We start from the raw sequence: 27,661 nt of genomic DNA on the forward strand, positions 1-27,661 counted from the left end.
TTACTTAAAAATCTGTCATCATTTACTAACATCATCCATACCATAGTAGGAAAAAAATATTGTTGTTTTTTGTTCCATTGAACACAAAATTAGATATTTTGTAGAATTTAAGAAAACAAACAGTTCTGGGGGACCTTTGACTACCATTAAATTTTTAGTCAATGATGTCCCGGAACTGAACCAAATATATTTCTTTGTGTTCAGCAGCACAAAGTAATTTAAACGGGTATGAAATTACACGCAGGTGAGTGAATGATTTTTGGGTGAACTGTCCCTTTAAACCTCATTCAAAAGTAAAAATGGGCTTTCTGAAGTGAATACAACACTTGCCAGTTGATCAACAGCATGGGTAAGGAGCTGCGAAAAATGAAAATTCTGTAATAATTTACTCACCCTGCTGTCTTGTCAAACCTGTAGGACTTCTCTCTTCTACAGAACACAAAGGAAGATATTTTGAAGAATTTGTTAACTGAACAACGGTGGTACCCATTCACTTCTATTGTATAGACCCTGAACCAATGCAAGTCAATTCTTACCAACATTCTTTAAAATGTCTTTGTGTTCTGCAGAAGAAAGAAAGTCATGCAGGTTTGAAATGACAAGATGGTGAGTAAATGACAGAATTTTTATTTTGGGTGAACTATCCCTTTCATATACGGTTTACTTTGAAATATAGGAATGATTTTATGATGCTCATAAATCAAAGATCTACAGTATAAACTGACTGCTAAAGAAGATATTTGTCACACATTGTGCGTCTTGTAATGACATTTACCTTATTAGTGCAAAATGAATCATCACATTATCAAGTGTCTTTTTTCGACAAAACATCTTGTGCTGACACATGTGAAACATGCATCCTACACAAAATATGACAAAAAAATGTGAGATAGGTGGAGTCTGTCTTTTCTCTTATACTGTATGATGCAACGTGTGACCTGTGATAATTCTCACAAATAAGGAAAAACAGCTACTGTAGATACATATGTTTGTTCTTTTTGGACTTACAATTAATTTTAATATTTATTTATCACATATAACAGAATGAAGTGGTTATAATGAGGAAAACGATGTTGACGTAAACACTTGCTTTAACATGATGTATCTAACAGCCTTTAGTTTTGGATATTAAAATTGGAGACATATTCATTCCCTGTAAATGTTCTTACTGGCCAGTGTGACGAAACGTTTGTGTGCACCCTGCTTAAACTAAGCCCTTGTTCTCTCCTGTAGGCTCTTGTTTATATGCTGCCTCATGCACCTGCTGTGTCTCAGCTGGATGCAGATTGCTCTTGATTTAAAATAAGCATATTCAGTGGTGTATGGTGCTTGTCCTGCTTTAGGCCAAATGCTCATTTTACAGTACAGGTGACGTTTTCGCTCACAAACTGCACACTTGATTTAGGACAATCAACACGGGCGGTTCTAGGGCCAGTGGGTATAAGGATGACTTCATACATTCATTTAAACACCTCTGTAAATCTTTGTTTATTTTAAAGTGTAATATATTCCAACAATAAAATTGACATCTGTCAGGTTTCATTTTTGTGATGTAGAGATTTTCATATTAATTTATTTGGACATATTATTTTTAATACTTTTGTGCACATTATCATGTTATAAAATTTGGCAAGTTATCAGATTTATCACTCTGAAATCTCTAGCCTAATTGGTACAGCAAATTTAGAAGAGCTTTAGCTTTGAGATAGAATATTCTTAAAGGTGCAGTGTGTCATTTTTTGGAGGATCTATTGACAGAAATGCAATATAATACACAAAACTGTGTTCAGAGGGGTATAAAGACTTTACATAATGAAGCATTATGTTTTTATAACTTTAGAATGAGCTATTTCTATCTACATACACCACGGGTTTCCTTACATGAAATTCATCATGTTGTTTCTACAGTAGCCCTAAACGGAAAAACTGCTCTACTGAGCGCGTTTCGTAAATACGTTATCTAACCTTTGGCAAAGAAGCGAAAACGTGTCAGCAACTTGCCAAAAGTGTGGCTTGCCCGCCCGACATGTCTGAATTATAAGGCACACCTGAATGTGTTTTAATGATCAAATTCACAGAAAAAAGGCAAGATGATAACAAAAGCTTTTGTAGCCCACCCTTAGTGCCACCCATCACACCGTCTCATATGACACAACTCCCAGATCTAGAATACGATTACACGATGAAAAGCTGAACAGTTTTTCTTTTGCCATTTTGAAAAGTTTCAGGTGCACACGCACACATACAGTTATAAGCCGAAGGTGCTTTTTAATACCTTTGATTGACATATACAGTATGTGTGTTTAAAGTCTGGCGAATGTAAATTATGTGTCTCCGCTGGTCTTAGTGGTGCAGAAAATACACTTCTTGCTAGAGAAACATTAATACTGTACATATATCCAGCAGCACCAGCACACATACCTGAAGCCGACATATTGTTTTGAGTAATACGCATGCGCATGATGTCATCATTTTCAGAAAGTCCCGTCTTGCAGTTTGCACGAAGACGATAACGGCACCGTTTTCAAAAACTAGCACTTTGAGACCAGTTTTCAAAAGTTTGCGTTTTCAGGCCCCCAAACCAAAACGCATAAATGGTTTTCAGTTTTAGGTTGAAAACGGCGTTGTGTAAACGACCTGCTAGAGTCTTCTCTCTGTCTCTTTCATTCCTCTGTGCTCTTTCCACACAACAGTTTTCATTCGTCTCACTCGCACCGATCCATGCGGCCCTGGTGATTGATCACTTTAATATGTATCACAGTTGATTCACTTCAGCCCGTTCTGACTTTCCTCAGAGTGCGAGAAGATGTAACATAAAAAATATAAATCAATGAAGCCCAATGAAGACAGAAAACATGGAGGAGGAGGGGAAGCCCCTGATTTATCATGCATGCGCACCAAAGAATAATCTCTGGACAAAATCCAATCAAGAAGAAACTCAGGGAAGAGAGATTATGATCTCCTGTGCCTCTCCTGATTTATGCACAGTACTGTATGTGCACCAGTCCATTTTCTATAACCACAATTCATCCTCTTCCTGATGAAAGGCATAGCAAAGCACTTTTGGATTCGGCAGTATCATGTTCGAAAAAAAAGGTTTAACTGTCAAAATGCATTTTTCCCAATTTCAGTTTACCTTGCAACAGTCAAGAAGAGTTATCTTTTGGCTTTTCAGCCATGTGTGTTAAGCACATGCACCCATAATAAACTTTACATTCTTGTCTGGGAACACTGACCAAAATTGTTGATAAATCACACCACTTTACCGAACTGTAATTGACTATTGCTATTAAATACCCTCCTCTGACAGCTATGGTTTGTTTTTGAGGAGTACAAATGGTCATCCACCACCACTAACTGACATAAACCAGCCCCGAATCATCATCATCAAAATTTGGGACTTGTCGACAGGAACACGTTTTTGTTTGAAAACTCATCTTTTGGCCTTTCGTCCACACTGAGACACATTTTAATCACTTCAAATTAAGGTTTTCGAAAACGCCCTCCAAAGTGGAGACATTTGAAAACGCTGTTTTCATGTTGTGTTGTGGAAACTGAATTGATACCACATTTTAATCATTTAGACAGTCATGTGACCCATTTGGCCCAAATGTTCCTTTATTTATCGTTTAATTAATTAATACATTTTTATAGTAATTGTGCTATAAGAATTTTATTATGTCAAAATTTTACTATGTAACCCATTTGGCCCAAAAGGTCCTTTATTTATTTATTTAGTTTTAAAGTAATTGTATTATAATAATTGTATTATATTTTTATTTTTTATTATATTGTTTATATTATATTTTTGTTATATTATAATAATCTGCATTATATGTTATATAATAAACAGTATCTGTATTTAATGGATATTATCCATAAATATTGTTATTATATCCTAAATATTTTGCACAATACATATTATAATGAATATTATGAAATATTTCTAGTTCTTATATTTATTACTTTGAAGCTGTCCAGTATTTCATCGTATTTGTTTGGCTTTCATAATTTTTTGGTCTAGGCTACACCTCTTTGTCTATCTATATAAAAATCTCACTCATGTCTAACCATCTCATGTTTTTCTCATGCCCAGTACAGATGTTTCTGTGTGGAAAAACTCTTGAAAACGCTAGCATGGATTTTTAAACGAATCTGTTTTCAAATGTATTCGGATTAGCTCAGACATAGCCTCATCTGTGTATTTTTGTTATTCCGTTCAGCGCTCCTAATGTCACAGAAACGACACACTTCACCTTTAATCTCCCACTTGTTAAAACCAATGTAATGCGTCTTCGTTTTGCTGATAAGGATCTAGCATAATTTAGATTCAAAGAGATCATTTTAGCAAACCTGTGACTCACAGAAAGCAATGAGGGCAGATGCTAATCAGTTCATATTTCTGTGCTGGATGTATGCTAATACGCTAGATTCCCTCTTTAGTAGTGATGAGTATATCATGATGGATGACAGAAGATCTAATAATCTTGCTGTTGCAATACACGTAATAACCAATGGCTGGGCACCGAGATGCATTATGCATACAGGCAATAATGAAACCTTCCTTTTTCTGCGGGGCCACATCGTGATTCTCTTGAAGATTCACCTTTACCTTTCACTGTAGTTTTTGGGTCCATGCCACGAGCAGACGGATGACACGTACAGGAAGTTGATAAATGGATGCACGGTGCATTAGCATTGTGGACAAGCACTTCTTCCTGTAAACAGCAGGTTAATGTCTCTCCATCCCTCCTCTTTTTATTTGGCTTAGTCTGACAACTCAGTCTCTGGTTTACTGTTGACATTTGTGTGGCGGATTCCTCGTTTATCATCGGGGCTCGCGAGCTGGGAGCTTCGGGGAGGCGGGGGGTAAACTCTCATAAAGCCAGTCTGTTCAGCTGCTTCTCAGCTGATAGCTCTATCAAACTCCTCCAACCCCCCAATCCATCCTTAAGAATCCATCTTCATAAAGCCGGGACATCACAGGGAAGCGACAGAGCAGAATCGCTTACTCGAATATGTAACGCGCTAAACATTGAAATTATGACTCATAAACACCATTAATGTGAATCTTCAGGTAGGCAGAAGGCATTTCGTGCAAGCTTTTGTGTTCTAAGCACTGTGGAAACTCGACGGAGACTTTCTTGCTTTAGCACACAGATGCATGCAAACACAAGTTGCTTCCATTTGACGCCAGTTTGGGGGGATGCAAACACAGGTGCAGACTTTTGTGTTTTTATGGTTTGCTATTTTCCAGTTGCGCTGGTACACTCTCGTCCCTCAGCACAGATCGAGGGGATGCTGTGAGAGAGATGCCCCCCGTGCGAGTCTAAAAAGGACTAAGAGAATAAAGATCAGTGAGCAGTATCTGTGAAGCGGATGCACACCGCACTGTCAGTGGCCGCTTTATAATACACAAGCTCGGGTAGCGGTAGGCAAATGGATGTCAGTGTTCCATAGAGGACTGGGGTAGTGTTATCCTACCTGCTGTTTGCATTGTGGTTACCTGTGAAGAGTTGTTTTGGGCTATTTTGGTGACACTTTACAATTGTTTGTATTTGTTAACATTAGTTTATGCATAAGCTTAACATAAAATAAAATTGAGCAATACATCAACATCTTTTATTATTGGTTAATTTTAGAGATGCGCCGATTGCAATTTTCTTTGCCGATTCCGATTTCCGATTTTATTACAAGTGAAACCTGCCGATTCCGATTTTTACCGATTTCGATTTTCTATCCACAAACTATAATTGACAGTATACTGTATATAAAACCATATTAACTTTTCTTCAATACACTTTTTTTTTAGTTTCATTGAATAAATAATTGAACATTACAATTTCCCCAAATTTCCCTAAATGTAGTTCTCAAAGCTGCATTAAATTACAGAATCTTCTCTTTCCCAAACAACTCTTAAATGGAAGAACTCTGTGACTGAAAAGAAGTACAAATAATAAAATATAACTAAACATGTCACTTAATTTACCTTTTTCATTTTTGTACTCATCTCACAAAAGTCTAAGATAACAATAAAATACTTCAACTTTATTCTTGTCTGTTTCTGTTTATGAAACTAACATTGCTTTATTTCATTGTTTCTGAAATGTAAAATAAATTGTCTTTATCTTGGGTCTGTAGTATTAAAAGAAGTGGGTTGTTTTTTGCTGCAACTTCAATATAAAAGTTAAAAATCTTATGAGTGAATTCTACTCTAAAGATGTATTTGCAGTTTTTTGTGTTAGTAAAGAACTCATTCAGATATATATCACATATATTGGTTCATTTATTCTTTTTTTTAATATTTTGGATTTTTAAAAACAAGTAGAAGTCGTGTTGAATGTCATTTTACCTAGGTGAAATGACCACAGTTTTAACGTAAGACAAGGAATCAGGTTGAATGGAATTTAGGTTTGTTTTACACAGAGTGAAGGACTTCAACGTGAGTTTAGCATGTGTCAGAGTTTAGCATGATGCTAATAGCATCACTGTTAGCATACACACCCCATGTAGACGGAGCAGCGAGAGATGAACTACAGTCTGTACAGTACATGATGCGTGTGCACGCGCGTGCAGTCAGCGGATATGAGAGATGCGCGTCAGTCAGCAGAGACTCGCGGTCCGGTGGACACACATGCGAGTATAAACGAGCCGTGAAAGACAGGCTGTGCGCGCGCACGTTTACATGTTTACTTGCGGCTTTGAGTGTACTGACGGCTGTGACGTTCTTGCCCGCATCACGGGCAACAGAAGATCGGCTTGGAATCGGCGAGACGTGAGACTGACCGGCCGGTCACCGGTCCGGCTGATCATACGAAAAACCGGCCAATTCCGATCTCTGTCCGATCAATCGGTGCACCTCTAGTTAATTTCAACATTTACTAAAAGGCTTACAATTTACCATTAGTTAAAGGTCCAGTGTATAAAATTTAGCGTCATCTATCTGTCTGGGTTAGCAAATTGCAACCAACGGCTCACTCCACCCTTCTCTATCGCAGCACTATGGTGGCTGACACAGAACTAAAATATTGTCATGTTTTCTCTTCTTTGCCAAAGAAAATACCGTATTTAAGAAACGCTCTTCTGGACAAGCGTTGGACCAGCGTTGTTTAAAGGCACACTTCACTCAAAAAATGAAAATTCAGTCATCATTTATTTACTCACCCTCGAGTTGTTCCAAATATTTATCAATTTCTTGTTTCAGATGAACACAGAGAAAGATATTTGGAAGAATGCTTGTAACCAAACAGTTCTTGGCCACCATTGACTACCACTGTGTTCATCAGAACTAAAAAATATATATACAGATTTGGAACAACTTGAGGGTGAGTAAATGAAAACAGTGTTTTCATTTTTGGGTGAACTGTTGCTTTAACTCTTCTGAAGTGGTCTATAGTTGAGACATGTCTAGCGTGGTTTCTTCTTCATATATTTTGCTCTATTGAGATGTCTAATACAGTGTTACTGCCTTGTTTACTTTCTGTCTAAAGCACCATAACTTAAGTCTGTTGATATAATAACGGAAAGTGAACCATGACCATCCATGAGGAAGAAAATGACCCACTCATTCTTGTTTTTGGTCTGCAGCCGGACTTTTGAGATAAGGCAAAGTGAATGTGTTGTTATGGCCTTCAGTGGGTGAGAGGGTAGGTCAGCTTTTGCATATATTGTAAAGTGAAATATTAAAGGGATTGTGAAATCTGAAATCACACCTAAAACACTCCACAAAGGTTTGTTTACAAGGTTTGGTTTAGGGACATGGTTAGAAGGCATAGACATTTTATTACATATGTTTAAAAGTAATTCAAGTGAATGGAAAGTCCCCAACATGACAGACAAACAAATGTTTCATGTGTGTGAATGTGTCTGAGGGTGTTTTCTGCCCTAGCAGATTCAATTTTACCATTTGTGTGAGCATGAAATATGAACAACACTCTTACATAACATTAGACATTTTGTTTTTCTCCCATCTTACTATTTCATATTCATCTGTGAGTTGACTGTGAGCTATTGGCTGGAAGCCGCATGCGGTGCTGACTTTGTCAAGTGCTTTGCCATTGGCTGTACAGGTAAAATCTGTTAAACAAGAACAGTTTGCATCAGACTGAGCGAAGTGGCTGTTTAGACAAAGATGTGGCCTCTGGTACTGCTGAAATACCTTTGCATTTGAAGCATGGCTTCTTGATGAACAGTGGCATACAGTACAGCCTTGAAGTATTTAAAACAATAGGGTGCTTAGATTTCAAATAAACAAGTCTCAGAACCAATGAGATTTGACGTTGAGAAATGGGAGCCGACATGCCGCCATTGCGCATGTACTGTAGTTTTGTCATCTATACATGTTTTAGTCAAACGTGACCTATCTTTGCTAAACATGCTCAAAACATTAATTGTTTTTACTCGCAAACATATCATTTTGCTTCAGGAGACATTTATTAACACCACTGAGTCGGTTGCATAAACTGCTTAGACTAGTCTTAGAAGTTAGTCATGTAATTTTTTTCTTCAAGACTGGTCATAACTTCTTTAAATCCGTTACATAAAAAAGTAGATTGGGCTAATTGAAATATGAAAAGTAAGACTGATTAGTCGTAACTAGGCTGTGCTGATAAACGATATCATATCGAATCGCGATAGAATGTATTTCAAAAACGATGATAAGCTATTGTCATTTTGACTCGATATGGATTAATCTTACAGTCTAACAGAACGCAGAAATAAACGCAACAACAGTCAGTCAGCGTGCAGCTTTTATCATGCGCGTCAAAGTACAAAGTCCATTTCATACTGCACTTGGCAAAGAAAACTCAACATGAGGAGGAAAACATGACTGGAAGCGGAAACAAAGGTGAAACTAACCTCGAGTTGTCATCACGCGGTTTATCAAGTGTCTTACTTGAGGCGCAATTGCAAACGAGTTACTTTGAAACTCGAGCACAAACGTTTTTATATCCATCGTAAACATATCTGCTAACATGAGCTGGTGCATATGAAACAAACCAGCGCTGCCCTGGACAGATTAGAGATGTAATGAAGTGAGTTTGTGTGCACATTAAAATATTGAACCTTGTATGTAAGATGCCTGCATGATTAAAGAAATGTACTACAGTTTATGTGAGATGTCTTTTTGAAAGACTAAGGTTCACTGAATACATTGAATGAATCCCACTACTGGAGCAAGACATTATTGCAGCGTTATGTATGTGCGCAGGTGCTGAGCCAATAGCGTTCGAATGTACGCAGTAACGGAGCCCTTTCATTGGTTGAATGTACTGAATGAACACTCCCTTTACTTAACGAGTCAATTGAGTCAAAATGAGACTGAATGAACTGGTACATGTTGTTTATGGCCTAATATCCTCTGTGTTGCAACAGTGCATTCATTTAATTGAATTTTAACTGGTTAAAGGTTAACTTTTGTTAATAAACTGTATTTAAAATAGATTATTTTAAATACAGTTATTTAATTAAATATATATCGAAATAAATATCGTTATCGATCAATATAGAAAAAAACTATCAAGTTTACTTTTTTGCCATATCGCCCAGCCCTAGTCCTAACTAATTGCTAGTCGGTGAGACTAGTTAAGACGCAGTCATGTGGATTACTTCTATGCTGGATAAGACCAATGCCATTGCAAATTTAAAATTGTGTCTTCTTGACTAAAGAGCAAAAGTGCAGGAGGCGATGCGGCCTTGAATGTGAAATTATGTTATAACGCCCAGGGCTCGACATTAACGCTTGTCTGCTTGTCCGGGACAAGTGAATGTTTTGTATTGGCAAGTGAGAGAGAATTTTACTTGCCCGACCGGACAAGTAATTTGAAAAAAAAAAACTGTGCAACATATGTAGAATAATAAGAATATGTGCATTAGACAGAGCTGCGTGTTTGTCGTGGTTGTGCTTGTTTGTATGTGACAATAATCAATGTGCACCGCACTGAGTCCACGCGGACATGGAATCCTGTTATTTAAATGTCATCTGGCTGTTCTGCGTGTCTGAGTGAATTATGTGTACAGTTTAACATACAACACGGGTGATGGTCGAGGATTTATCTGCGTCTGCACTGTATGAGGATATGAACACATGAACTTCATCTCCAGAGTTATTCTGAGAGTTTATTTTACAAGTGTTTTAGTGTTTGAGTGAAGCTATCTGCAAACAAGCGTCTTACCGAAGACCCGTCAAAATAAAAGTCCCATTAAATTAAACATTCAGACAAAAAATACTGTAGTGTACTATAGTATTTGCTATTGAAAACTGAAGTGCCCTTGTAGTAAATTGATAAACACTGTATACTAAAGTAAAGTTCAAAAACAATAAAGTAAGAATTTTACTGCAGTTTACTATAGTAAACACTATAGGATCCTACAATAATTTGTGTGGACTAATATACCACTATTGTATAGTAAAGGAAAAACACAGAACGTTAATCTAAAGTTTAAAGGTAATCTAAAAATGATATGGCCATAATTTATCCATCTGTATGTAACATGAATGTCTTTTGTCAGTTATCTGCCTATTCATAATGAACTACACTTGCACATTTCTGCCTTTGCTACCAAACTTTAAACCTCTCTAGCACCAGTGCTATGTGCAAAAAAAGTTAACTTACAGCCTTAACACTAATAATAATTAATTACTGCTTGCCTTTGTTTTATAGCAGTCACGGAGAAGAGGCCTATAACCAAATTCAGGCGGCCAAAGCGGACACTAGTTAAAATGCTTAGAAGCAAACTTGACCAATCTAAATCCGAAACAATTATATTGATTATATTATATTATAATTCAAATGAAATATCATCTTTTTTATCTTATACAAGTAATTTTTGTAGTCGGACAAGTGAATGACAAATTTACTTGTCCGAAGGACAACCACATGACAATACTTAATGTCAAGCCCTGACGCCGTTCCCGGTGATCTGTTTTGCATGAAAACCAGTTGAAGGTTGATGCCTGTGATTCATCCGTCACTTCAAACAGAACGAGGCTCACTTGGAGAACTATCAGTCAAACAGAAATGCACAGCACATTCATTTCCACTTTATGAATGGGTTAAGTGTCCAAAGGCAAAACTCTTGAAAGTGTGTAGATTAAATCAAGAACAAAATGCACATGCAAATGTGAGTTATGTATAGAAATGACACATCATCCTCTACATTTTGATCGATTGAACTGTTGGAGGCTTATACAGTATATAGTAGCATCTTTATTTAGATTTACACAGTTTCCTGGATATAATAGGCATGCAATATTTATTTTTTTCAGCATCGGTTATTGTGATTGACCAGTGAAAATCACTACAGGGAGTAGAGGGCAAAGTTCTATTAAAAGTTCTCTATCACCATACTATAATAGGCAGGAGAGATACGTTATATACCGATGCCATGATGATGTATAGTGCATTTTATGAATAAGCTGTGCGATTAACTTTGAATAATTGTTTTGGTGTATGTATATATAAAACAGATTAACATTCCCGCAGACACCCCCCCCCCCACACACACACGTAACTGAACACACAGCCCTATCGAGGCAGCACAATTGTGATTCTGTTATCTATGGTAAAATAGCAATGGATCCTTTTTATTGTCCTCTTTTATGGATCCTCTGGGAAGCCTCAATTACGCAGCTGCATCCAAGAGTGACCTTGGAAACTAATTTGTTTTTCTCCAGTTAACTATGAATCCGGGGAAATTAACGATTACAGTGGAGTAGATAAAGACATATTTGTTATTCTTTATTGTTTCGTAATCTTTTATTCTTAAAACTAGTTTAACGTGGCTCTACAAAGGTGAATGTTGAAATAAGAGAAGGTCGTTGTAGTTATCATTGCCCCATATGAGAGAGAGAGAGGGATCAGTTTAGTCCTTTCATCGTCAAGTCATTGCATGAAGATGCCATACTTATGTTTGTAGATGTTTTATTTAATATAAGTTTAACACTGTTTCTCAGGGATTGGGTTAAGTTGGTCTTTTTTGATGCACACTAGGTAGATTTCACTGTCTTAAAGTAAAATGCAACAGACTTTTGCTTTGTGTTTGCAAACACCACCAGAGTACCGACTTTTGATCAAAGTCAGGTACATTTATGAACCACATAAGTAGTTTATACATTTCAAAGAAATAAATAATACATAAGAAATTCCCCAAAAATAAGTTTTTATGTTTACTTTCCAATGGAAATATGTCTTTGTAACACAAACACAAAGTAAGATATTTAAAGGAATGCCAGTAACCAAACAGATCTCATCCCCCATTGACTCCCATAGTATTTATTTTCTCTACTATGGCAGTCAATGGGGGATGAGATCTGTTTGGTTACTGACATTCTTACAAATATCTTACTTTGTGTTCAGCAGAACAAAGAAATTTACACAGGTTTGGAACAACCTGAGGGGGAGTAAATAATGACAGAATTTTCATTTTTGGGTGAAGTATTCCTTTAATATCAATGAAACATGAAAATACCTTTCGAATGATCATTTAAAGAGATTTTACAAAAGCAGAGGGTGTCAGTAAATACATTAGTGGTAGCTCTTATAGAGCTCAGTAATAAATTGAAGAGATGTTACATCCATAGACATTAATGGACAGAGATCATAAGATACAACAGTGTTCTTTTGAAGAACTTGAAATAGACTCTTGTCCTCAAGCTTTTTCAATGGGACTTGTCATTGATGATATCTGGAAAGTAATGGGGCAATAATGTACTTAAAATGTTAATGCTGCTGTTAATCAGTCAAACGCACACAGTGTTTCACCCACCAAACTCAAGATGGTCAAATTTTATCTGATTAATCGTCCTGATCAATAAGCAGGTTTATCAATGCATTTGATGGCAGTTAAATACGTAGTGTTAATGAATTATACATGCTTGTGTGCACATCTATGCCCCTGGTTTTACGAACAGCACAGGGTCAGATATTAACCATAAGATGAAAAAAATATTGTGGGAGGGAGGATGAAGTGAGGCCAAGGCTGCTTCATCCAGAGGGCAATTTCTTTCAATCAGGGTCTATATTGTATTTTCTGCGAAAAGAAAAAAATGAGGTGGGAGAAAGAATGAAAGAAAGAAAATCCTCCTCAAGATTTAACAAGACTCTGTTGTGGAGCCAAAGGGCAGCTCATGAATTATGGATGGAGGCGCAATGGAAATCAGTTCCTCTCTCAGCTCTCTCAGACTCCTCCCCCTGTTGCTCTCGGGATCTGACCATATTTTCCCCTCCAACCTAAATTATTTTTATTTTATTTTATTAAAAAAGTGAGCGAAGGAAAAACAAGATGCTTGTCCGGGCATGTGTAAGGCACGTCAAAAGCATGTTTGTCTTGGCCTCAGACAGCACGTGCACAGAGCGGCCATAGTCTGTTTGCTGATCATCTGATGCATATTGCTCACAAAACTGGCAAGCATTTTTTTCATCTGTCAGGATAATCTGTTGGCATTTCGCAACCTTCGGGAGTCTGGATGCACATGTGTTTACCATTCTGCTTGAGAACAGTCATGCTTACAAGATAGCATTGGTGCCACAATGGGCTATGTTCAGAACAAAGTCATTGAAAGTTACATAAGTTGTATTTGAGGCGTACTTTGTTTACTTTGTAATGTATGAAATATCAGTATTTACCCTATTCCACAAACCAACGTTTTATTTGATTGAGGCATGTATTAATAAAGTGATGGATGGTTGTGGTTGGTCACATCGCATTAGTCAAACTGTCTTTTTCTGTCTAAGTGGGAGGTTTTGGCCACAAGAAGCTGCAAAGTGGACCCGGACTTCATGCCAGTTGTCAAAAATCTGCCTACACAAGGCTTCTATTGCAGCACCACTACTACAGTTTTTCAAACTTTTGAAATGCGTTTCTAAAGAAACTAAAAACCCTCAAACAAACTTTAAAATATTTTTCTTTTCTTTTCTTTTGACTTTTAATCTTTCCTTTAGGGCCATGAATTTGATTATTGTCTGGTAAACTCAGCAGGAGGAAATGTGGGAGACTCTAATGCTGCGTTCCCACCAAACGCGAATGAAGTGTTAAGCGTGAGTGATTTACATGTTAAGTCAATGCAAAGACGCGATAGGACATCCTGCGGCGCGATCTTTACTCAATTTGAGCTATATATATACTGTATACAGTATATATATACAGTATATACTGTATATATATAGCTCAAATTGAGTAAAGATCTTTTTTTACAACTTACCAGATTGTCCAACCTCCTCACTCACTTTCTTCCAAGCAAGATCCTTTTTATTCCTGTTTCGATAAAAGTAAGCTGTATCGTACAGCTCCGGGTATCCACATACAGCGACGATGATTTTGTCCTCCATTGTTGTTTCGGATTTCTGCCTCCACTCGCTACGTCATAATCAAATCACTACTAGATTGCTCCTGATTGGTTAACACGGCGCGAATTTTCGGCAAAATTCAGATTATTCAACTCTCGTGAATCACGCGTTATGCGCGTCAAATGGCCGAAATGCTCAATTTGTGCCGCAGGATGTCCTATCGCATCTTTGCATTGACTTAACATGTAAATCACTCACGCTTAATGCTTCATTCACGTTTGGTGGGAACGCAGAATTAGTGAATCTAATGGCGGTCCATGGGCAGCTGGATTAAAACATGTGAAGGTCAAAGCTCTTGCTCATGCCTCTTTCTCTCTGCTTTCCAGAGCTCTAATTCCCAGTTCTGGACTCAGTGGTTGGGAGTCTGATTTGTTTTGTCACTTCAGAGGGAAGAGCGGAAACTCCCGCACCCACCTCTTTCTCTTATGATTCACAGTCATTAAAATACTGGAACTTTGGAGCTTTAAAGTCACCCTGACCCATGCTCAGCCGTTGGGCCTGAGCGGAATATAAAGCAGCCGAGTGATTGATCTGCTTAAGTATCTGCAATTAAGCCGCCACTGTGTGTGAGACAGGCACCGTGCAACACCACAGATCCTAAAACCAACCTCTGCCACTGCAGTCTGCAATCAAACTCCAATAGAGAGAAAAGGGATCAGGCATATGAGGGCGTAAAGGAGCAGTTCACACTAAAATTAAATTCTGTCATCGTTTACTTTTGTGATCCACAAAGAAAACTTAAATCACATAAGACATTAGTAAAGAATTTCAAACTTCAAAAACAGAAAATGAAGTCCAGGTAGAAATGTGTCCATTAGGCCATTTGGCTTGTCAAACAGGAACTGATAAATATTGGACCTGTCTTTTTCGTTTGCTGCACTTGACCCAAAGTCTCAAACCTTCTGTGCCCTACCATTATTTCAGCCGTATTATAGTACTGAGACTCAGACCAATTAACCTCTCTGGTGATATTTATTTGGATAGTTATAAACTGTGTGCTGAGTCTATGTCTGTGACACCAAGGAGTACCTTGGGTCTTTGCCCTTGACTCCCTTCTCTGATGCTAGAGAATTTTTCGATTAATCTAGGAAGTTCATTGGATGGGGATCAAGAACTCATTTATTGCTGGACTCTTGAGGCACATCTGACGAAAATCTAATACCAGGAACGGAGGTGAAAAGAGGGTATTTGAACTTGCAATGATACCCTTAAAGAATGTTCCATCAATCCGTGCGAGCACCCTCTTTGACTTTCACTCCTCTTTGCCCGGTGCAAATTGTTTCTTTTAAAAAGGAAAGGAAATAAAGAAGTGAGACGGTGTGATGGAGGGGTCACGAGGCTCTTTTCAACCTGCCCTAATAGCATATTTATGAGTGCTCTAATCTATAATGACATTTTCTATACTACCCCCATTTTGTTACTTACACAATCCAGATCCAATTCCTGGGATAATCACTACTCGTTAATGGGGGTGACTTGAGCCTGAATTGCTTTTTAACTCAAACGGACATCTCAATTGGTGCATTGTGGGATGGACATGAAGAAGAGCGTGTGAGTGGTTCTTTTTGTGAGATTATGGGTAGAGGGAAAGCGAATGTGCGTGTGTTTTAAGCGCTTGACTGTCACCACCATCTCAATTTTCTCCTCTAACATATCATATACGTTTTGTTTAGGTTACCTTACACTTTATTTACTATGAAACTTGGTAAAGCACTGCTGTACACAACATTTGATTTTGCTAACCTGGTTTTGAGTAGCTTCCTCTTACAAAACACTGTGTCTGTGAGTAAGCATTTAGTTAGAGCTGTATTGTCTGTGACCTAATCCATCAATTTCACAGATATTGATTCTCAGGTTTTTTTCGATTCAACTTGTGTACTTATGAGATACACAGTCTTTACTGATTACCAAGTCTGTATGAGTACTGTTGAAATCATTGAATCTGTGTGAGTACCTGTGTGATTGTTAAATCTGTATGAGTTCCTGTGAGATCACTGAATCTGTATGAGTACCTGTAAGGTCACTGAATCTGTATGAGTACCTGTGAGATCACTGAATCTGTATGAGTTCCTGTGAGATCACTGAATCTGTATGAGTACCAGTGAGATCACTGAATCTGTATGAGTACCTGTGAGATCACTGAATCTGTATGAGTACCTGTAAGATCACTGAATCTGTATGAGTACCAGTGAGATCACTGAATCTGTATGAGTACCTGTGAGATCATGGAATCTGTATGAGTACCTGTGAGATTATCTAGTCTGTATGAGTACCTGTGAGATTATCTAATCTGTATGAGTTCCTGTGAGATCATGGAATCTGTATGGTACCAGTGAGATCACGGAATCTGTATGAGTACCAGTGAGATCACTGAATCTGTATGAGTACCAGTGAGATCACTGAATCTGTATGAGTACCAGTGAGATCACTGAATCTGTATGAGTACCAGTGAGATCACTGAATCTGTATGAGTACCAGTGAGATCACTGAATCTGTATGAGTACCAGTGAGATCACTGAATCTGTATGAGTACCAGTGAGATCACTGAATCTGTATGAGTACCAGTGAGATCACTGAATCTGTATGAGTACCAGTGAGATCACTGAATCTGTATGAGTACCAGTGAGATCACTGAATCTGTATGAGTACCAGTGAGATCACTGAATCTGTATGAGTACCAGTGAGATCACTGAATCTGTATGAGTACCAGTGAGATCACTGAATCTGTATGAGTACCAGTGAGATCACTGAATCTGTATGAGTACCAGTGAGATCACTGAATCTGTATGAGTACCAGTGAGATCACTGAATCTGTATGAGTACCAGTGAGATCACTGAATCTGTATGAGTACCAGTGAGATCACTGAATCTGTATGAGTACCAGTGAGATCACTGAATCTGTATGAGTACCAGTGAGATCACTGAATCTGTATGAGTACCAGTGAGATCACTGAATCTGTATGAGTACCAGTGAGATCACTGAATCTGTATGAGTACCAGTGAGATCACTGAATCTGTATGAGTACCAGTGAGATCACTGAATCTGTATGAGTACCAGTGAGATCACTGAATCTGTATGAGTACCAGTGAGATCACTGAATCTGTATGAGTACCAGTGAGATCACTGAATCTGTATGAGTACCAGTGAGATCACTGAATCTGTATGAGTACCAGTGAGATCACTGAATCTGTATGAGTACCAGTGAGATCACTGAATCTGTATGAGTACCAGTGAGATCACTGAATCTGTATGAGTACCAGTGAGATCACTGAATCTGTATGAGTACCAGTGAGATCACTGAATCTGTATGAGTACCAGTGAGATCACTGAATCTGTATGAGTACCAGTGAGATCACTGAATCTGTATGAGTACCAGTGAGATCACTGAATCTGTATGAGTACCAGTGAGATCACTGAATCTGTATGAGTACCAGTGAGATCACTGAATCTGTATGAGTACCAGTGAGATCACTGAATCTGTATGAGTACCAGTGAGATCACTGAATCTGTATGAGTACCAGTGAGATCACTGAATCTGTATGAGTACCAGTGAGATCACTGAATCTGTATGAGTACCAGTGAGATCACTGAATCTGTATGAGTACCAGTGAGATCACTGAATCTGTATGAGTACCAGTGAGATCACTGAATCTGTATGAGTACCAGTGAGATCACTGAATCTGTATGAGTACCAGTGAGATCACTGAATCTGTATGAGTACCAGTGAGATCACTGAATCTGTATGAGTACCAGTGAGATCACTGAATCTGTATGAGTACCAGTGAGATCACTGAATCTGTATGAGTACCAGTGAGATCACTGAATCTGTATGAGTTCCTGTGAGATCATGGAATCTGTATGAGTTCCTGTGAGATCACTGAATCTGTATGAGTTCCTGTGAGATTATCTAATCTGTATGAGTACCTGTGAGATTATTGAATTTGTATGAGTACCTCTGAGATCATTGAATGTCTATGAGTACATGTGTTTGTTAAATCCAATAGAGAGTCCAATAGAGATCATTGAATCTCTGTGTTTCTGTTTGATCACTGATTCTGTATTAGTACCTGTTTGATCATTAAATCTAAATGAGTACGTTTGAGATCACTGAATCTGTTTGAGTATCTGTGAGATCATTGAATGTGTATGAGCAACTGTGATATCACTGAATGTGCGTAAGTATCTGTGAAATCATTGAATCGGTCGAGTACCTATTAAAATCACATGTGTATTAATACCCGTGAGATCACTTAACGTGTATGATTACCTGAGACTAGGCATCTGTGTGCATGTACAGCAATTCGATAAAGTTCATTACTGTACTTAAATATGTCTGCTGTCAATCAAAGCTTTTAATGACATATTGATTGTGAAAGCTTAAATGGTATTAATATTATATACTGTAGGGAAAAGGTCATTTAATGGCTATGTTTACCAAATCTGTAGATTTCCTCCTCTTCCCTTTTTACATTCATAATTACATACGCTTGACTTGACTGACTTGCAACTTTTTGCAACTTACCTGATCTTGTTCCTATTTACTTTCTGTGTTTTGGCATCTGCAATGGGGCTTTACTTTGCGAGCCTTGTGTTTGTGTGTAATCTGGCTCGATTTAAAAGCAAAACATTTTGACATGTTTTCCCCAGCTTTGCTTTAATTGGACATAATTATGAAATGATGCATGTCATCTCAGTGGTGAGAACACCTTCTGTTAAAGTTCAGCCAAAACACTAATTTTAGGAGATGCTCATGAAGAGTGTATTTAACATTTGCACAAAGCCTTCACAGCTGTAACTATTAAAATGTTCAAAAGAGAAGCGTAGAAAACGATAGATGCTGTAAATGATGTAAATCCATCGCAACGTGTGGAAAAATAATCTAGGTGGGACCTATGTGTATCCACAGGGCAACGAAAAGATGCAATCTGCACCAAGACTCATTTAATCTGTCCAATGTTTTCCATTGTAAATCAAGTGTAATGTCATGTGACAAGTTGTCAGAACTCAACGCCACTTCCATTATTCCGGCAGCCATCAAAGCAAAGAGGGATATAGAATGAAAATAATACATAAATAATGTTGCATGAATGGATGAAAACTAATTTCAGTAAAGGCGGACATGTGGGTGATTGATTTTTTTGGAAGGCATTAATCTTATTCTCACCATCTTCACTGCCATCAGTCACTGTGAGAATTCTTCTAACAGTGCACAGTTTAACCATGAAATGTTTAAGGTACACAAAGTTTCCTCAGGGAATTATGGGTAAGTGCAAAATTAGCATGCTATCTAGCTCATAAAGACTGTCTTTTGATACAATTACAGATGTATACACCATCAGTGTGTCTTGCTATTTGATAAAATCACTGACGTTTCAGCGTAGTAATGCACGGACCCAAGAGAAGACATGTTCTGTCACTCTTCTTTCTGTTTCCCATGAGAGTGCTGGGCCTGTTTCAGTTAATGAGCCCCAACTGTGCTAATGTGTGTTAAAATAGGACTATGTTATTCCCTGCTGCTTTAGCGTCACAGCATTATGACAAGCAGTGGTGCATCAGAAGCGCTGTGGTACACTTCATTCTCCATGATTACACCCTTGGGCTTCAAGCTTCAACACTACAACAGGTCCCTATGCCTGACATTGGAAAAGATATATTTGTCCTAAGTTTTTGTGAGAGAACTCATTCACTGCAATTAGATTCATCGTTTTCCTCGACCACTGTTATTGTTGTAGGGATTGAAAGACAGCCCCAGTGCATACTTTTGGCTTTATTTTAAGATGTGCTTTAAAATATTTTAAAAGATACCCTCCATTCCACCAGCCTAATCTGATCTGATTGGTCAGATGGTCTAGTCTGCTGTGATTGGTCTACCGGCTCACAAGCTACAGTGTTTGGGGGAGAAGAGTGACGTTTTTGCGGGCAGTCCTAGCAAAACGTAGGCGTGGACTATATGTAGTGTTGTAAATCCGCGGCAGTTCGGACTAGGGCACGACTCGTTTGCGTGATTGAGAGTCAACTCCCTTTTTTCCAAACCAGTTACCTTTTTATTCCTTCACCTTCGGCTTTACAATTTGGCAGACTGCTTAAATTCACACACGGCAACATTACACACTGCATGAAATGTAATTTACATGATCGTGTATATGTACTCTTTAAAGAATGTTGGTAACCAAACAACATTGGACCCCCATTGACTTCCATTGTATGAACACAAAACCACTGAAACATTTCTCAAGATATCTTCTTTGTGTTGCACAGAAAAAAGTCATACAGGTTTTTGATTACCCAAGAGTGACTAAATGATGACACAAGTTGTATTTTGGGGTGAACACCAACTCACCAGCGTCCAATTATGGGCACATACATTCAGAACACATCATCTACTGGTCATCTGGTTTTAGGACAGTTCACTCAAAAAGAAGAATTCTGTCCGCATTTACTCACCCTCGAGTTTTTCGAAATCTGTATCAATTTCTTTGTTCTGATGATCACAGAGAAAGATATTTGGAAGAATGCTTGTAACCAAACAGTTCTTGGCCACCATTGACTACCATAGTAGAAAAAATACATTGGTAGTCAAAAGTGCCCCTGAACTGTTTGCTTTGTGACATTCTTCAAAACTTCCTTTGTGTTTAACAGAACAAAATATTTTATAAATAAATGTTTCTACTATGGTAGTCAATATTGGCCAAGAACTGTTTGGTTATAAGCATTCTTCCAAATATATTTGTCTGTGTTCATCAGAACAAAGAAACTTATGCAGATTTGGAACAGCTTTAGGGTGAGTAAATGATGACTGAATATTTATTTTGGGGTGAACTGCTCCTTTAACAGTGCAAAGTTAATGGTAGTAAGTGTCTTCAGTCTTTCAGCCTTTTTTCTGTTGTGGGTAAATAATGTGGTTTAAAGAATCGTCTTGTGTTATATTTCAGGAATTTCTATTGTTTGCATCATAATACAATATCACATTTCTAATGTTCAGGTCCTCATGTGTTGCTGGGATGTGAAATCATTTTGAAAAATGTCATGCACACAATGTGAGTGGGATGGACAACCACATTTACATCTGTTCATTATTATTCTCTGTGTGCATTGAATACACAATTGACAGTGGGCGCTGCAGACGCAAGTTTTTTTTTGCTTGTAGATGTGCAGATGTGCTTTTAGTGTAAATATTAACTAGTAAACTAGTAAAGTTCACCCCAAAATTAAAGTTCTGTCAACATTTACTCAACCTTATGTCATTTTATACTTGTATGACTTTCTTTCTTCTGCACAAGACAACAGAAGATATTTTGAAGAAAGTTGGTAACCTAACAATGGCAGTACCCATTCACTTCATGTCATTGTTCGGTTACCAACATTCTTCAAATTATCTGTTCTTGTGATCTGGAGAAGAATGTAAATCATACAGGTTTGAAATGACAAGAGAGTGGGTAAATAACAGAATTATCATTTTTTGGGTGAATTATCCCTTTACCGATTGTTTCTTTACACAATGCATTTGTGAATTTGATTGTTGGTTTTCACTTCTGTAAATACTGCAAAGTCCTTTGTGTGTAAAACAGGATTAGCTTGCCATTTTTGTTATCTTACATGCTATTTTATAACAGTTTGCGGGCAAAATGTTGAATAGGGAATAAAAAATAAATATAACAGTCTAAAGAGACTATAGAAGAGGCTTATAAAGAGGCTGTCTCTCACAACCTCAGGAAATGATTCCGTTGACACAAGCAACAGACGCACAGGTTGCGTCATTTAAATGTTAGATTGTGTGAGGTAAAAAGTAGATTCTAAATAAATCCAGTTATAGTGGTAGTGACTAAGGCTCTGATGGACTCACCGCTTTGCCAAAAGGCAAACTTAGTCTGAACTGGAGAAGTTAAAAATACTTCATTGCATCAGTACAATAAATAGCAAATGTGAATTGTGTTCTTTTAAACTATTCATACCTCTCTCTCTCTCTCTCTCTCTCTCTCTCTCTCTCTCTCTCTCTCTCTCTCTCCTGTCCGTCCGTCTTTCTTTGTGTTAGTAGGGCTTGTTGAGCCAAATCTTGACATTTGGTAAATACTGCACGGATGAGCTTACGTTTCTTTGTCATACAACTTTCTGTTTTCTCTTCAGCTTATGCGATTAGCGCTTACTACAATACAGAAGCGTCTTACTGTGCCTGCATTATCTTAACCCTCATTAACACTAATTCTGACAATCCCAAAACCTGAGCATTGCTACATCTAAACGCAGCATAGACCAGTTTGAATCGTTTCAAACCATAAACAATAAATGTAACAATATTATATGCTAGTCTTCAATAATAACTCTGCATGTGAGCTTTATTTCATTCATACTACAGTTCAAACCGAGACCTTGTTATTATTATTGACAAAAATGACGTTTAAGACATGAAAATTGTGTTTGTAAAAACGAAAATCTTGTACACAAGTAGAAAATTACACATGCTTATTACTTTGAAATCTGAGTGGTTTGTTTAGGTGGGCTGGTTTATATTCACAGTTTTAAATGTGGTTGTCAAATGTGCCTATAATGTTTTTTTTCTTTCTCTGCTGTGGGTTAAATGCACTGCATTTTGTGACTGTGCTGTCTTCTGTTCTGCATTGTAGGTTCACTGGTCCGAATCTGCCATCACCCATCATCAGCAGCAAAAACTGGCTGAGGCTCCACTTCACGTCCGACGGAAACCACAAGACGAGAGGCTTCAGTGCTCAATACCAAGGTAAGAGAGAAAAGGCATAATGGCTACGTTCATACAGCACCAGAATACGGTTGTCAGTCCTGTATTTGAGATCTTAATACGGTTGTGTTCACACGCAGTTCGGTTATTTACGGGTGTGACAACCGTATTCTATAACCGAATTCACACCTTTAAATTTTCGGGACTCACAACTGCATTTGCGGAGAAGCCCTGCTGTGTGAAGCCCTGCTGTTTGAACAGAATCGTACTGGACAACTAGCCCAGCGTTCCATTCTGAAGTGATCATCCCTATGCCCTACTCCCTTCAAAGAGTAAATCTCTTTATGTGTAAACTCTAGAGGGGAAAACGCAATTGTATCTCCTAATGTGTCCGTTTAAAATTCACTTGTGACGTTTTGTATGGTGTCCCCTTTTCCAAAGGGCGATATATCCCGGTTGGAACGCACCGCTTGTCTGTCACGTCATGTGACGTATGCGCGTGCAGAGGTTTCACGCCGTTAATGACTGGTTGTAGTGAGTGAATCTGTAGTGACAGTGATAAACACTGCTTGTGACTCAATAACTTCTGTAACTTAATTTGTACATATGCAATCCATTTCTATCTTAAATGGTATATACAGTATACAGTATCTTATTTTATTTTCTGCTTTGATCTGTTGTTTTATTGGTGCTGTTACTTGTAGCTTGATTATTTGTTCTTATTTTTATTTGTCAGTAGTCCCTTTTCCTTGAACATAGCAGTAATTTGACTGCTAATTTGAACCGTTACACCCCTAGAACGTACCCATTGATGCAGCCTTTACTTGTTTAAGTCTATGTAACAAGACATAGAATCAGCATAGGGGTTTTATCTGTCAAAAACACATGGGAAAAGGCAAGAGAGGGAGAGATTGAAAGGGGGAGAGTAAGCAAAAGACAAGGAACTGAGGCCTCGAACAACATCTCTGTGTTGTCGGTTTCTCCTGAAATACACATCCAATGTTTTGGCCTTTGCATTTTGTTTGTGTTTTTTTATGATTGTCATTACAGTTTAAACAAATTTTAAAAGAATGAAATACAATGTCAAACAACGGAATTGGATTGTTAGCATAAGACCAGACAAAGACTAAAATTTGACAAACCACACTAAAAAAAAAGGTTGTGTTAAAACAACACGGAACAAATCTGTTATTTCTGGGACGAAACATTTTGTGTCACTTTTAAACGAAAAGCAAAATCTACACAAAATGACACAATGTGATAAACAGCACAACACAAACAATGTGTTAATATTTAACATAGTTTTTGAGAGTGCAGGCTATAGTCTCAAAATCTAAAGTTTGATTTTAGCCATTCATTTCTATGATTTCAATATTTCACTTACACTTACTATACATTATTAAAATCAAACGTTGTCACTGTTGACATTAGTTAATGCACCATGAACTAACATGAATAACTGTATTGACATATAAACTAACACTGACGAGGATTAATAAATGCTGAAAAATGTTCGCTAATGCATTTACTAATGTTCATTAATAGCACCTTATTGTAACGAAAACACTAACTCAAAAATAACTTTAGATGGGTTTTTACAGACTACGTCACAAATATCAAGCTATTTTAATAATATTTTTGTTTAAGCATTTAGCACTGTTTGTCTTGGTATTAGGGATGCCGCAATACTCAATATAATATTGAACCGTTCGTTACGACCTCCACGGTTCAATACGTGTCAATACGTTATGATTATCCCCACTGTAGATACATAGACACACACACCATCACTCCAGACTGCACTCTCATCTCCCTCTCAAGTTCAAAGGTCACCACTCAAAGGAGATCAGCAGAGAAGCAGGATTAGTCAGCTCAGCCACGGGAAACAAAGACGGAATCCGCAGGAATTTCACCTCATCCGTAAGCAGATCAGAGCGATGGGACGGGATTACAGGGCAATAGTTTGATAAATAAATACTTTAAGGATATCAGGGAGAGAGAAAGGAGAGCTGAGCCTTTAATTAGATTTTCCACTCACCTCTCCGCTCTTCATCGTTCCAACATTGAGTAAAATGCTCTGGATTGAGAGACGTCCAATAAGCAGATACTCTTAACATAACAATCCACTCAGATCCCTCTTGCTCTTTCTCTCTCTCTGGAGGAGATCAGGTACAGAGAAGAGTGTGTGTGGAACGGGTTTAGAGAGAGAGACTCAAATCGTGTTCGCAGTGTTCCAAGTGCTTCAAAACCTTTTTCTGGAAACTTGTTTGTTTTTCCGAATTTCTTTAGTGACAGACCCACGCCATGATGCCTCCGGTTTAAAGCGGTGGCAAAAAATAATAATTGTATTAATTGAATAAAAAAGTGCCAGTGTAAAATTCAGTTTTCGCTGTAACAGCTGTTTGCTAATGGTAAATATCTCCATTCTGAGTGCCACAGGTGCGTTTATGTGCTATGAGGCTTTAACACAACAAAAAAGCTACAAAAAGAATTGACTGCCTGCTTGCATTTGCATGAGTGTGCGTCTGTATTATTCTGTCACTTTTTCAACAGACACGCAGGGCTTTGTTCACGTACAATGGCTTTTGCACAAGAATGACAGTTTCTTTGAGAGACTGTAATTGTAATTACAATGTGGCTCATGATTTGTAATGCCTGGTGAGCATCTGGCGTATACGGTAATTATGCTTTTTTTCTTCTGCTCTCAAATAAACCTGTTGTAATTCTTTTGACTTGCAGTGAAGAAGATGACAGAACTGAAGTCCAGAGGGGTGAAGATGCTGCCGAGTAAAGACAACCATAGCAAGATATCAGTTTGTAAGTTACTGTTCTTTCACTTAACAGCACATTTCACTCTTTCGGTGCAGATTCTTGTATCAAAATCCAATGGTGTTCTTGCGATTATGTTCCTTACGTTGTTAAGTGGTGACGTAAGGAAAACCGTTTCCGGGTCCAAGCATCTATTCATTTCAAGCTGGGCTACAGCTTAAACAGCTGTTTATGAGCACTCTTTTCTCTTATTGCATATTTAAGCGGAGCATTTATTAACTCACACTATACACTACAGGCTCCAGGCATACAGAATTGATACAGAAAATCAATATTTGAATAAATTTTGAAAAATCAATCACTGACTGGTCTTGTGGGATTTCATTATGAAGATAAAGGTTTGGATCGCGGTTTTCCGATAGTTTTACACAATCCCGCTATATTAGCATTTTTTGTTGTTTGCCTATAGCATCTTATTGAGTGTTTGGACCCGGATACAGTATATGACCTTCCATGTATGGTTGTGCGTGACGTCAGACTAAACAACCGAATAGGTGGATGTGATCAAATTGTATGTCATAAAAATGTGTAATTGTATTCAGTCTTACGCAAACATTGTATAGTATAACAATATCATTGTTTTAATGATAAATTCAACAATCAGAGTTTATATTAAATGGGCATGTGATTCCTATTTTCTTTTTAATATTTCACAAAATATTCTCATTTTATCAATTTTAGAAAGAATTATTTGGTAATAGGAATGTCGTTCCAGGAAACGCAATGTCCACTTGTGCTTAAAGTGATAGTTTACCCAAAAATAAAAAATTATGTCGTCATTTATTCACACTCATGTCATTAAAAACCTGTATATGACTCTCTTGTCTGTGACAAAAAAGTGTTTTTTTGTCCATATGATAGAAGTCAATGGGGGCCAATGTTATTCAGTCACCAACAACAAATGATCAAAATGTCGTTTTTGGGTTTGGCAGAAGAAAGTCATTCAGGTTTTGGAATGTCATGAGGGTAAGTAAATGACAGAATTTTTATTTTTGGGTGAACTATCCCTTTAACATATTTTTTACTTAATTCTATCAGTTGTATTGGGTTGATCTTAAGATACCTGATCAGTATAATGTCTTTTTTAAGCTTCGTGAAGTACAACTCATTTTCATAGTGCAAATCCATTTCCACAAATGGATGAAAGCAGCAGCACACTTCCAGTGTTTTCTGACAGCTATCATAAAGCACAGCCTTGACCACTAACATTATCTCTGTTCTACGCTGTGTCAATTGGAGACAAATGGAGCTATTTTTCTCCTTAAGGCGAGAGGAAAGGGAAAATAAGTTACCATTTTCATTGTTGGCAAACAGAAAGAGAAGACTTATTGAAGGTAATTGCAGCGTGTGCTGAGACTTTCTCCTGCCTGCATTCTTCTGTTATAGCCTTTATTTACATTTCTATTACCTCTGCATCATTGTGAGAAAATGTCAGCCTGTCTGTGTGAGCATGTGCCCATTGAGGGTGTCATCGGGGATCCTGGTACCGTCACCATGGCGGCCAGCATCTCCAAGGCAGCGCTGACAAGCTTGGCCTTTTGTATCGCATCAATATGCATGAAGACCGGCACCCAGGCGCGTCTTGGCCAATCAACATGTGTCACTTCAAGTTTTCCCATCGCTGTCCTCTCCAGTCCTTCAAGCCACCTATTGCAGAAACCAAGGCTGCGGCCGACCTGCCTGACCCCGCGTGTCATTTCCACTTCTCGTGGGGCTGGATGACTTCAGCTTGTCTATTGTAGTTTTATGCCAGGGTAAATTTTTATGCTCGCTTAATGATGTCTCAAAATA

At 37.9% G+C, this 27,661-nt stretch overlaps 1 protein-coding gene across 1 annotated transcript in view; it reads left to right on the forward strand.

Annotated features, from left to right (window-relative positions):
• csmd2 (CUB and Sushi multiple domains 2) overlaps positions 1-27,661 on the forward strand; it is a 284,836-nt gene that overhangs the window by 108,142 nt on the left and 149,033 nt on the right. The window contains exons 6-7 of the mRNA XM_057354048.1: positions 22,971-23,083; positions 25,781-25,858. Coding sequence (XP_057210031.1) covers positions 22,971-23,083; positions 25,781-25,858 — 191 coding nt within the window. The remainder of the gene's footprint in view (positions 1-22,970; positions 23,084-25,780; positions 25,859-27,661) is intronic.

This window comes from Triplophysa rosa, linkage group LG16, assembly GCF_024868665.1.
Source record: "Triplophysa rosa linkage group LG16, Trosa_1v2, whole genome shotgun sequence".
Classification (NCBI taxonomy): Eukaryota; Metazoa; Chordata; class Actinopteri; order Cypriniformes; family Nemacheilidae; genus Triplophysa; species Triplophysa rosa.